Here is a 12,794-nt window from a genome sequence, read left to right as displayed (position 1 = left end):
CTTCAGGCCAGAATACTGGAGTAGGTAGCCTTTCCCTTCTCCAGGGGATCTTCCCAACCCAGGGATCGAACCCAGGTCTCCCACATTGCAGGTGGATTCTTTATCAGCTGAGCCACAAGGGAAGCCCAAGAATACTGGAATGGGTAGCCTATCCCTTCTCCAGTGGATCTTCCTGACACAGAAATCAAACTGGGGTCTCCTGCATTGCAGGTGGATTCTTTACCAACTGAGCTATGAGGGAAGCCCAATTTGAATTTAAACATGATTATAAAGGAAGTTTCCCATCTGATAAATCTTTTAAATTTTGATAATACTATGGCTCATAAGAATCCTTGGCAGGAAATTCAGGTTCAATTCCTGGGTCGGGAAGATCCCCTAAGAAGGAAATGGCAACCCACTCCAGTATTCTTGCCTGGGAAATCCTATGGGCAGAGAAGCCTGGTGGGCTACAGTACCTGGGGTTCCAAAATAGTCAGATGTAACTAAACAACACAACAATGGTAAATTAGTTTCTTATGCATCCTTCCAGCATTTGTTTATGCAAATATAAATATTAATAATATATTACTATTTGTTCTCCTTTATTACATAAAAGACAGTATATATACTTTTTCATTTAACATTTTATCCTTGCCATGTGCTGGGTTTAGTCACTCAGTCATGTCCGACTCTTTGCGACCCCATGGACTGTAGTCTGCCAGGCTCCTCTGACCATGGGGATTCTCCAGGCGATAATACTGGAGTTGGTGGCCATGCCCTCCTCCAGGGTATCTTTGCAACACAGGGATCAAACCCAGGTCTCCCACATTGCAGGCAGATTCTCTACCGACTGAGCCACCAGGGAAGCCCGAGAATACTGGAGTGGGTAGCCTATCCCTTTTTCAGGGGATCTTCCTGACCCAGGAATCAAACCGGGGTCTCCTGTACTGCAAGTGGATTCTTCAGCAGCTGAGCTACCAGGGAAGCCCTATCCTTGCCATAACCCTTGCCATCTTTTCTGTACACAGAAGTTTTCTTCAAACATATTAACAGCCACATCACAGTATTCCAATGTATGGATGCCCCACTTTTTGATCTAGTCAGTGGCTACAGACAGATACTTGTATTCTTTCTAATCTTCCGTTATTTCAAAACATGCTACGATGAATAACCATGCACATCAACATTTTGTATATATGCAGGCATGTTCATAGGACAAATTCCAAAAACAGGACTGCTGAATCAAAAATATATTTGTTATTCTGAGGGAAAAGGAAGTGTAAGGATGTTTCCTAGGTCTGGGGCTTCAGCAACTAGGTGAATAATAGTGCTATTACTTGAAACGGGAGGAAAGAGGAAAACTATGCTTTAGGGGATAGAAAGGAGTTTCATTTTGAACATATTAAGCTTAAGTTATCTATGGGACATTCAAGGGTACTAGATATAAAAATCTGAGACTCAGGAAAAAGATAGCTGGAGACAAAGATCTGAGAATGATCAACTTAAACTTGATAACTAGAACCTTGGGAATGACTGAGATTATCAAGGAGGAGAGAGAGAGAAAGAGAGAAAGAAAGTGAAGTCACTCAGTCATGTCTGATTCTGCGACCCCATGGACTGTAGCCCGCCAGGCTCCTCGGTCCCTGGGATTTTTCAGGCAAGGATACTAGAGTGGCTTGCCATTCCCTTCTCCAGGGGATCTTCCCAACCCCGGAATCGAACCAGGTTCTCCCACACTATAGGCAGACTGTTTACCATCTGAGCCACCAGGGAAGCCAAGGAGGTAATATAGAGTGATATGAGAAGGCCTAGTAATAAGAGAAAATGATGAAGAACATCAATCAGCTCTTTTTAAATAAAATTTTTTCTTCTTTAAAAAATTTATTTTTATTTATTTTTAATTGAAGGATGATTGCTTTACAATGTTGTAGTGGTTTCTACTGTATAACAATGTGATTCAGCTACAAATATACATATATCCCTCCCACCCCACCCCCCATCCCAATCTTCAATCAGCTCTTAAGTGGTCATCAGGAAGAGGATTTTCCAAAGGTGACTAGGGAAGAATGGCTAAAAAAGTGTGAACGGTAAGTAAAGGCAGGATGGGGGTGGGGGCAGGACAGGCAAATATGCTATCAAGGCAGTAAAGGAAAGAATGTTTCAGGAAAGAGTTTAAGCTATCAGTTGATACCCAATAATAATTAGGTTAGATAAGTAGAGTGTACTAGATTGGTCATTTGTATGTTAAAGTCATTCAGAATGATGGCAGGACTTCAGCTGGAAATCTAACCATAGGTAAGATATCAAAGTCTTTAGTGAATAAATGAAAATGCTCAAGTATTCTGATGATGATATTAAACAGGAAAGAGGAGGTATAAGACTGTGCTGTGAGCCTCCAAAAAATCTTATTCCTTAACACAGCATAACTTTCTACTCCATAGTAAAAAGGTAACAAGATGGAAATAGCAGGAAGGAACCAAGAGAATGCTGACTAAACTTTTTCTTTGATATATACAAAGAGATACAATATATATAAATTGCTTGGCATATAATAATAATCAATACCTGTTAGATATACAGTGATATTCCCATTCCTTAACTTATATCATGTGATCTTTACTGCTATGATTAGTTTCCCACAATGAATAGCAACATTCAGTTTAAAAAGCATCTACAACTAGAAAGTGAAAATGCAATTTTCTGTAGCTGCCAAACAAAGACACTACTAAACCTTTAGGGCATAATTTTTTTTAAAGGTTCCATATTTGTTCCTCAACAAAACAAGACTTGTTAGTTCTCATAAAACTCCATATGCCCTGGTAATTTGAGACTTGTCCTATAATGCAATTATATTAAATTAAAATCTAAAAGATCTCCAGAAAAGATAACTTTATAACTTAGTGAAATATATGTCAAATATCATTATCCTTTATATGAGTAATATACCAAACAACCATTAATATAAATGGAATTTTAAATTGATCCAGGTTCAAGATTACTTACTTCACTATAATCTGAAGGCAAAGAGGGGAGAATTATTATAACAAACATTAAGCACTTAGATTATGCTCAGCATATTATGTTCAATGAAGTTAAGGTTATTATTGCTTTTCTATTAATAAATGCTGACTAACTTCACAGGAAAAATAATCAAAAGATTTTATAAAATGATACAGAGAGGAAGTATTTATAGTACATTGTGACATATAAGATATAGCGACTCATAAATCTAGAAATTGGCCATATGGCCTTATCTCAAAAACTTAGTGATAGACAGGGGCATCTTAAAACCATATTGCCTTCTTAACATCTTTCAAACACTTTGGGACATAAAAAACATAAGATAATAAATTTGTGGTGACAATCTTTAATGCTACAGAAGCTACTTAGAAAAGACTTGGGGGAAATTTATGATGAAGTTTATTTAATGCAACACAGTATATCTTTTATCATTTACTTGAAGCAGGCAATTATTGGTAAATAAAGAACTGGTTTAAGCTGCCCTGTAATAGTTAGATACTATGAAATCATATGCCTCTTACCTTCAGGCACAAGGACCAACTACACAGGAAGATTCTACTCATCCCTGTGATGCAATATAGGTACCACCACACTGAAAATAAAAGGGCATTCTATCTCTAAAACTACATCTATTTCTCAGACACTGGTTTGAAGTACCTATATTTTATTAATTCTCAGTCACAAAATTCACCATTCTCTCTGCCTAAAACTTTAATAATCACTAAATAATAAATACACTGACTTGTCTAATATCTTCTCTTAAAACGATGAATAGATTTTACACCTTAAATTTTGTACCTGATGAAAAAAATCTGGTTTGTCTGGAGTACTTCATTCTGTATTCCTGACAAACCAATTACTAAGAACACATTAAACTGTGAGTAAACTCTATCATTCACTCCATTAACATCTCTTTTAGACCTATTGAACTGTTAATTATATTTCAAAGTTTACTTAGAAATGTGAGTTCACACGGAACAAACACATGAGGCAACACTGGCCAACTCCCCAAATGTTGAGCCATGATGAGCCCCTGTGTATAATTTATTGCAATTCCAATGGTATTTCTCAGACAAAGCTTAAATCATTCCATTGGCCTTTTATCAAGAAAGAAAAGAGCTCTTGGTTCTTCTGAAAAACAACTTTACTGAAATGGAATACAAAGAATAAAGCCAAGAAATATCTAATTCATAAATTATGGAAACTCTCAACTTTAGAAAAGAATGCTTCTATAAATCTAACATTCATTGATCTACTGTCATATATTCTGCATATGCTACAAATTTCTGACAATTCAAACCACATCACTTCATCTTCTTAAACTGTACACATTTGACATAATTTTTATCTCCAAGTCCAGGCTTCAACTAAGACAAAACCTCTTTTTATTCAGAATGTAATTTTCTGAGAATTGATATTTGTAAAATTTCTCTTTAATAAATTCATAAAATGAGTCTTTTGCTAACTCTGTTAATTATATACTACTAAGGGAAAAAAATCTACCTTTTTGTAGAAATGACCCATTTTTTAGTAGAAATAATAAATCTTCTTCCATTAGAAAAATAAAAGTAACCATTATTTCTGGTTTGCTAAAACTTACAGGAAAAAAAGTGCTTTGGTTTGTCTTCTTTTAGGATTAAAATGCTTGGGATGAAACTTAGTTATCCAAGAATGTATATTAAATAATCGATGAAAATACAGTCATTCAGAGTTCAGAGATTGGGAAGCTCAATTATTTGGAAAGTCTCAATGCTAAAAGTTGGCTTTAAGGATTTCAATCATTAAAAATCTCTAATATGTGCAAGTTGAGCCCTCCTCAAATTCTAACCTAGATAACTGTGTGCAAAATAAGAAAGCAATTTAGAAGATAAAAACAAATATTGTTAGAGCAAGGGAAAAAAAATGGTAGTTGACAATAGAGAGAAGAGAAAGACTATCAAAATACATAGACAATCTGGAAATACATACCAAAGCATCTGTAGGTGAAAGGATGTGATATCTGAGATTATGGTTCAAAATAGTCCAAGTTTGGGGAGAATCAAATGAGGGGTATAAATGAAACAGGTTTGGTCATTACGGAAGCCAGATGATGGACAAAGAAGGTTTACCATAGTATTCTACGCTTGAAAACTTTGCTAATAAAAAGCAAAACAACAACAAAAAACAAACATGGAATTATAAGCCAATAGTCCTCAAATATTGATTAGTTATCAAAAATCTCCTAAAGGCCTTTTTTTCTGTTCTCATCTCATATGATCTCTAAACAGAACGACACTGCATCACACCTTGCCCTGAAAACTCTATTGTTTCTTGTTTCCCAAACTTTCTGACTCCTGTCCTCTCAATCTCTTTAGATGTTTCTTCTTTCTTTGCCTGCCTCCAAAGTTTGGAGATCCTCAAAGTTCTGGTCTTTTGAAACTTTACAGACAATTGGAAGGTGTTCGTTATAACTAGTGCCAGTGACCATCAAATTTCCCTTTTCATCACTCAGGGTTTTAGAAGAGTATTTGCAATGCTGTACATTGAACTGTATTCATTACCTGGGCAAGTAACAGACCCTTCACATTCTACTACATCCTCTCCTTAGCTGCAGATAAGCACTTTCAACTTTGCTTGATATATCCACTGAGATCTCCAACTGGCACCTCAAGTTCAATATGTTTGAAAAGAAATCCAATTCATTTTCTTTTTCTACATTTCTCCACCAAAAGCAGTAGTTTTCTCTTTCTTATTTCTGCTAATGGAATCCAATCAACCAGGTGTCAAAGTCATGTTTATCTGGGCCCTCCCTGTCTTCATATACTTTTAATTATATTCCTTCCTGCTGTTGCTACTGCTGTTAAGATGCCATCTGCTCTCATCACCTCTTTGCTGAGACTATTGCCAAGAATCCTAACTGGTTTTCTTTCCTCTTCTATCTTTTAATATCAATCCATCACACAGACTTGCCAGATAAGTATTCCTGAAGACTATCTCTGAAGATTTCATTCCTCTGCTCAAAAATCTTTGATGGATTCCCTCTGCCTAGTAAATAAATCTAAATTCTCTAACCAGATAGTCAATGCCCCTTATATTACCTATGCACCAGTCAAACTGAACCTGATGGCATTTTATTTATCACTCTGTGAAGACAAGATACCCTTTTCCTTCTGTCAGTTACTGGAGCTAATTTAATGTAGGTCTTACTCTTTCCAAAGGTTGGCTGTTTGAGAACAGGGACCATATCTTGGTACCTCCCCATAGAAAATAACACAGTAGTGTTTGTGAAAGAAGGAAAAAAAGACTTCAGAATAATACCAAAACAGTATTTCAATTCTCTTTCCTGCAGAGGTAGTCTTTCAGAATGTGGATATAAAAATAACATCTATTTATTACCTGTTATTACATTTATATCTGGGTACTGGCTTTCACACAGACCAACAGCTTTGCTATCCCTCTCAAAAGCCTCTCGAAGTTCTTTCTTGACTGCTGCCGAGCCACATAATCGGTATACGCCTACTACCTAGAAATAAAATTATTGCCGCATTATGGTAAATTGGATAAAAAGAAAATATAATAGTACAGTATGTACAAATCACATGACTTTGGCAATCTTATACATTCTGATGGCATTTAATTAAAAATATCTCAAACATAAGCTTCTGAAGTCTCACCACAGACTATACTGATGGTAGTTACAGTTTAATACAAATTTTATACTTTCATTTAAATTTAAATGATCTACTATGTCACCTGTAGTGCTAGCTATAATATCTTAAGCAAAGACACAATCCCTTCCCTTTAATTTTATACACTCAACCAATATCTCCATGGGTGCCCTTTTACATATTTTGCTCCAGATTGAAGTAATACAGCACAACAGCTAATCAAAGATTTTGGATTCATAAAGCCCCACACTATCACTCCTTGCTTGGTGAATTTGGTCAAGTTATTTAATTTGTTTAAAACTCAGTTTATTTTTAAACGCTATAGACTCAGTTTTTTTTTGTTTTTTGTTTTGTTTTGTTTTTGTTTTTTTTTTTTGTTTTGTTTTGTTTTAAGTATACATTTGAAAATAAGGTTCCAGGAAACTATTTGTGCAAAGTTATCTTTTAAAGTTTCTCGGGAAGAAATGAAAACAAATCTAGGGTTTTTTTTTAACTTATCAAATGAATTCATTATAAAGTACTGAAGGAAATTCAGTGGAAATAACATAAAGGTGAAAATAAAACTTCTAGTTCAAAATGTATTTACAGTGCAAAGACACCACTCACTCTCCCTTCAATCTACATTAAAAAGATTTGTTTTTTAAACATTGTTAGTTCAATATAAATTCACTAAGAGAAAATCAACATGGTATCTTAAAGAGAAAACAGGCCTGATTAAGCAATTGGGGCCTTTTAAAACAAAAAATCTTCATGAAAATTGAGGAAAGTGGTCGTCATCTATACTTTTACATCAAAGACTATTTAGGAAGAAGTTCAGTCACCTTGAATTGAAAGACTGCATAAAGATATCCAACTTCAAGACAGAAATAAAGTGAAAACACACAATGCGATCCCCAAGGATCTGAACTAGAAATCATTTAAAAATATTAAAAATGATCTAGAGAAGAAAGCAAATGAAATTTACAGGTTTACTTATGACACTAACCTCTTATGAATTATTAAATAACTGATAGACTACACTACAAAAGGTGGGTCTTAATATAGGAAAGTGTCAGGAATGGATCCACGGAAATGTTATCCAAAATATTTGAGATGACAAGCACTCAGTATTAATTGAAAGATAGTAGAGAATCTACAACTATTTCTAAAAGAAGGTAGTTCAAGGTGCTGCTGAATTCAAAAGGATCAACAGGATATGGGAAACCAAGGAATGTACTAGGAATAAAATTCAAATTTCCTATTCTTCTCCACATTCATGGTGTATTCATATTGACAGTAGCAGGTGTTGGTTACATCATCAAGAGAAAGAAAATCAGAATGGCAAATGATCCAGAAAATGAAACTAAAATATTAAACAGGATCAAAGGAAACACTACAACATTAGAAGAAACCAACTTGAGTAGAGCCCTTCTAGTGTAAGCAAACTTAAAGTGTCACAAAAATCTCATAAAGATGTATCCTCTTAAGCTTGAGAAAGATGAACATAGAACAAATTAAAGAAAGTAATACTTCAATAGCAGGTGATAATTTAATGTGTTATCCCAAAAGCTGAAATTACAAATATAGTTTTTAAAAGTGAATAAAAGAAGGAAGATATACTATACATAAATCAGGGAGGAATATTTTAGGATATATTCCTTAACTTCAGAGGCTGATTTCTTAAATCAAACACTTGAAGTACATGCTTGATGCCTCTAGTAAGGACAGAATCTAAACTGGACGGACCATGAGTATGATTTCTATACTAATCTTTTCCAACTCGAAGCAGGAGATGCATGATAGTAGCCTTCCAAGTATTTGGAAAATATCACAAACTATTTTTGTATGACTAGAAAAACCTGATTGTCATGGTTAAAAAAAAAAAAGAATACTGACTAGAAAGGTAAACAAAATTTAAGCAGTATGCTGGTTTATAAAATACAGGCACATATCAGCCTCTTTCTGTATGTGTATTGGGGTGGAACAGGGAGAAGCAAAAGAGACAAAACAAGAAAAGGTGTTTAAGAAGTACTGTTTCAAACATATAACTGTAAATCTGACTTTTTATTTCACAGCAAATAATTCCTTATTAAAATAAATCTTTCTAAACTTTATAGGAATAAAAAGCATTCCTAAAAAATATTTTCTTGGCATTTAAAAATCACTTAAAACAGTCTTATCTACTTGCTGTTTATAAAATATTTTCAAAAAATAGACTGTAAAAGTATAGTGCTATTTGAATTACTTATGGGGCATCCCTGGTGGATCAGACGGTAAAGAATCTGCCTGCAATGCAGGAGACCGGGGTTCAATCCCTGAGTCGGAAAGGTCCTCTAGAGGAGGAAATAGCTACCCACTCCATGCACATGAGAATTCCATGCACAGGCTACAATTCATGGGGTCACGAAGAGTCAGACATGACTGAGCAACTAACACAGGTTTTAATGTACAATTGTAAAAGACTTTAGCTTTATTTAAAGTCTGCCTAACCTCTGGCTTGTCTATATGCTGCCTGGGAAAAAATATGGAGGGAAAATAGACACCCTTAAGAAAAGAGTAACTGGACCAAAAGCTGGATTCTAAAGGCCTCACTTCCACCCAGGCAACACAAACTTGACTTGATAGAATCACATATCTGAAAGAGGTTTCAAAAATTCAAATATCCTACCTCTCAGCTTCAGAAAGTTACTACATCTATTTTTATTAATATAAGCAGAAAAGACTCACAGAGATTAAGTGACTTGCCCAACATCACACAATAATGGATGAGAAACCAGAATCTAAGTTTCCTGTATCTTTATATCAAACTTCATTAAGTTAGGAGGTTTCTATAGTTCCCATGTTAAATTCAAGGTAGGTTATTTTACATTTGCTTCTACATTCTTCTAAAGAAATCATATTTCAGATTTTATGGTATTCATCCTTGATATTTTTGATCAATGTTATAAATTCTGATAGCACTAAAGCAAAATACTTTAGTAATGATTCTAAGGCTTATTTTGTATTGCAAAAGATTAGTATAAATAATTACTTGTACCTCATATTAATATTCTCAGTGATATACTGCTTCTCATTGTCATTCTACAAGTATTAATGAAAATAAAGATAAGGTCTGGAGGTGGTGGTGTAGTCACTAATTCGTGTTCAACTCTTGCGACCCCATGAACTATGCTTCTCTGTCCATGCCCACCATGCTTCTCTGTCCATGAGATTTCTGAGAAAAGAACACTGGAGTGGCTTGGCATTTCCTTCTCCAGGGGATCTTCCCAACCCACGGATCGAACCAGAGTCTCCTGTATCTCCTGCATTTGGCCGGTGGATTCTTTACTGACTGAACCACCAGGAAAGCCCAAAAAATAAGGTCTACCAACTGGTTCACATTTACATGAAAGTGAAAGTATCAGTCATGTCTGACTCTTTATGCCCCATGGACTAAGGTTCACCAGACTCCTTTGTCCGTGGAATTCTCTAGGCAAGAATAGTGAAGTGGGTTGCCATTTCCTTCTCCAGGGGAACTTCCCAACCCAGGGATCAAACCCAGGTCTCCTGTATTACAGGCAGATTCTTTACCATCTGAGCCATGAGGGAAGCCCATCTTGTTACAAATAGCACCAGGTTTTTTGTTTGTTCTAATGAACTGCTTTTACCTTCTTTAAAAGGAAAAGAGAATGAGATGTGCTTTTATTAGTAGGACCTCTCCTTATCCACCATGCTATCCCAAAGGTAAGACATGGATAAGCTTATGCTTTCCAAAGTGTGGAACTAAGGGAGAACAGGAAATAAGGGCAGGGAGTTAATTTTAGGAGTGAAACAGGGTTATAAGAGTCACTGTTGAACTCTCTATCAAAGGAAAGTCAAACTATGCAAAAACATTACTTAAATGAATTAGTCTTAGTCCACGTTATTAGCTCTGGCTTTTCCTAGGAATGTCACTGTAAAATGCCATATCTTCATCTCAAAGTTTAAGTCCATGCAGCCCTGCATCAAACATAAAGAACCATCTAGCATGCTTTCAATCACTGACAACACAGGTTAAGGCATAAATTATATCCTAAACAGCAATGTAATAAAAATAAAGAATAGGAATGAGAAAAAGTCGAAATTAGATTTTTTAAAACTTACCTTGAACTCCTTAAGACTTACTATAAATAAATTGAATTACTTAAATAGATAGATAAGGGGGCAATAGAGAAACACAGTAAAATAATACCTGACAGCCTCTCTTTTCAATTTCCATAATACATTTCTGAATCAGAAGTGGTACCATCAAGCCTATATTTTCTTTCTCTACAACTTTTCGAATATCAACACCAAATATTACTGGTTCTCGATTTATATCTAGCCCATGAAGTGAATTCTCCCACTGTTCCAAAAGAGTCACTTTTACGTAAATAAGACCTCTAGGTTCAAGTTTGACAGCCAATTGATGTGTCTTTGTCACTCGGAATAAGGTGGGAAGAACAACAGTTCCATGACAACACACTCGGTTTTTTCTTGGAGTGGGTTCCCAGCTAAACACTACTAATTTCAAATGCTGTGCATTTTCAATTTCTATGTTGAAAGTGTGATCCATGTCTAAAAACGTTGTTCGACATGTGAGCAAAGCTGTTCTGGCTTTGTTCACTGAATCTACCTGAATTGCACAAAAGACATCTTTTGAGTCTATCCTAGGTGGTTTTAAATCCTCAGCACCATAGAAGTGCACACTCATGAGCCCAGATATGTACTGTGAACACTTAGGTTGATCAGAAAAGCTGTAATGTCTAAAAGCATCAATGTCTATTTCATTCTTGCTGCTGCTATTTGGAATTATGTCTTTTCCTTTTGCAAATTTGTTTTCGGGTCCATATTTGCTAGATTTGGCTATCAGTTCAGGTGAATCTCCATCACTGAGGTAACCACCTTTGCAGGAATACTTAGAACTCACGGACGTTTTCTTCTGATAGCTGTGCTGAGAAGACACACTGGTATCAAGATGGTACCGACTTATTACATTCCTCTTAGCAGCTGTGGTTGTATTCCCAGAAGGTAGAATAACAGCATGATGAATCTCTTGACAGTTACATTTAGACAAAGAAGGAGTATTATCTGGACTGTTCACATAATTCAAGGTTCCTTTAACACTCAGTTTTCGGCTCAGTTCTGGCAACTTTTTCATTTTCATGGAAAGTTTCCTCACAGTTCGTGGAGATTTTATTTTATCTGGGAAAGACCAATTTATTGAACTGCCTTTTTTCACAGGGCTAGGGCTTGGTGAAGATGGTTCCATAACTCCCAAATCAGTCTTGTTTGTAGCAGCTACACTCCCTGGACCTTGAAAAAAATAAATAAATAAGGTGATATGTTTCAATTTCTTTTTACTTTATAAACCACAAATTTAACAAGCTCTCATATGGGCAGAAATTATTCCCTGTTTCATCTTAATGGTGAGGTTTAGTCAAAAGTTTAGCTGAATTCCCATTACCAAGTTTAAGCAGAATATCAAGATCTACAAAAGGCTGATGGTGGAAAGAAACATCTTCCTCTTCATCTGCTTTTCTATTCTGAAGGTCTGGAGGAAAGGTAATATAGGTTCCTTTTAAATCTTTCCCACTGCAATATACTTCAGTGAGTATGTATTTATAACTGTAAACAGTGGATATCAAAGAAAACTAGGAAAGCTTCCTATTTTAATATGTTCATTTTAACATATTAAAACATCAATTTTTACATTTCCTACTTTAATGTATTTATTTAGAAATTTCACCTAATATAAGAATGATTGAAAAAATGTATTTCCTTATAATTTTCAGTTTCCATAAAGAATAAAGTGTTAAGATGCTTTCAAATTTTTCTCCTCAAAAATTGCTTTATTTTTTCTGAATGTCAAAGTTACTCAGGCTTACAATAAAAAGTTTTGTAAAAATTTAGAAAACACAAATAAATAACAGTCCATATCACCAAAAGATTGATCATTGTAAAACTGCACTACCAGGAGATTAATCACAGTAATATAGCAGTGAAAATTATATCAAAAGTAGCTTCTATTATTATTATTAAATTATAATATTTATTATTAAAAATAATACCAGTCAACTTTTACTGAGCTAGACAAAGTATGAAAACTTAATTTAATAATTAGTATGCACGGACCCTCATTTAACTCTCATAATAACCTTACGAGTTAAG

The 12,794-nt window shown here is 35.0% G+C and overlaps 1 protein-coding gene across 4 annotated transcripts in view; it reads right to left on the bottom strand.

Annotated features, from left to right (window-relative positions):
• Positions 1–12,794, bottom strand: part of SYDE2 (synapse defective Rho GTPase homolog 2) — a 46,839-nt gene that overhangs the window by 21,794 nt on the left and 12,251 nt on the right. For all 4 annotated transcript variants that reach the window (XR_009689162.1, XM_061121496.1, XM_061121497.1 and 1 more), the window contains exons 3-4: positions 10,837–11,939; positions 6,376–6,502 (exon numbers count right to left, since the gene is read on the bottom strand). Coding sequence is in view for 3 of the 4 variants with exons in the window: in XM_061121496.1 (XP_060977479.1) it covers positions 6,376–6,502; positions 10,837–11,939 (1,230 nt within the window). In the remaining variant the exon portion in view is untranslated. The remainder of the gene's footprint in view (positions 1–6,375; positions 6,503–10,836; positions 11,940–12,794) is intronic.

This window comes from Dama dama, chromosome 20, assembly GCF_033118175.1.
Source record: "Dama dama isolate Ldn47 chromosome 20, ASM3311817v1, whole genome shotgun sequence".
Lineage (NCBI taxonomy): Eukaryota > Metazoa > Chordata > Mammalia > Artiodactyla > Cervidae > Dama > Dama dama.
Note: the sequence above shows the minus strand (reverse complement) of the source record. Positions and strands in the feature narration are given on the sequence as shown.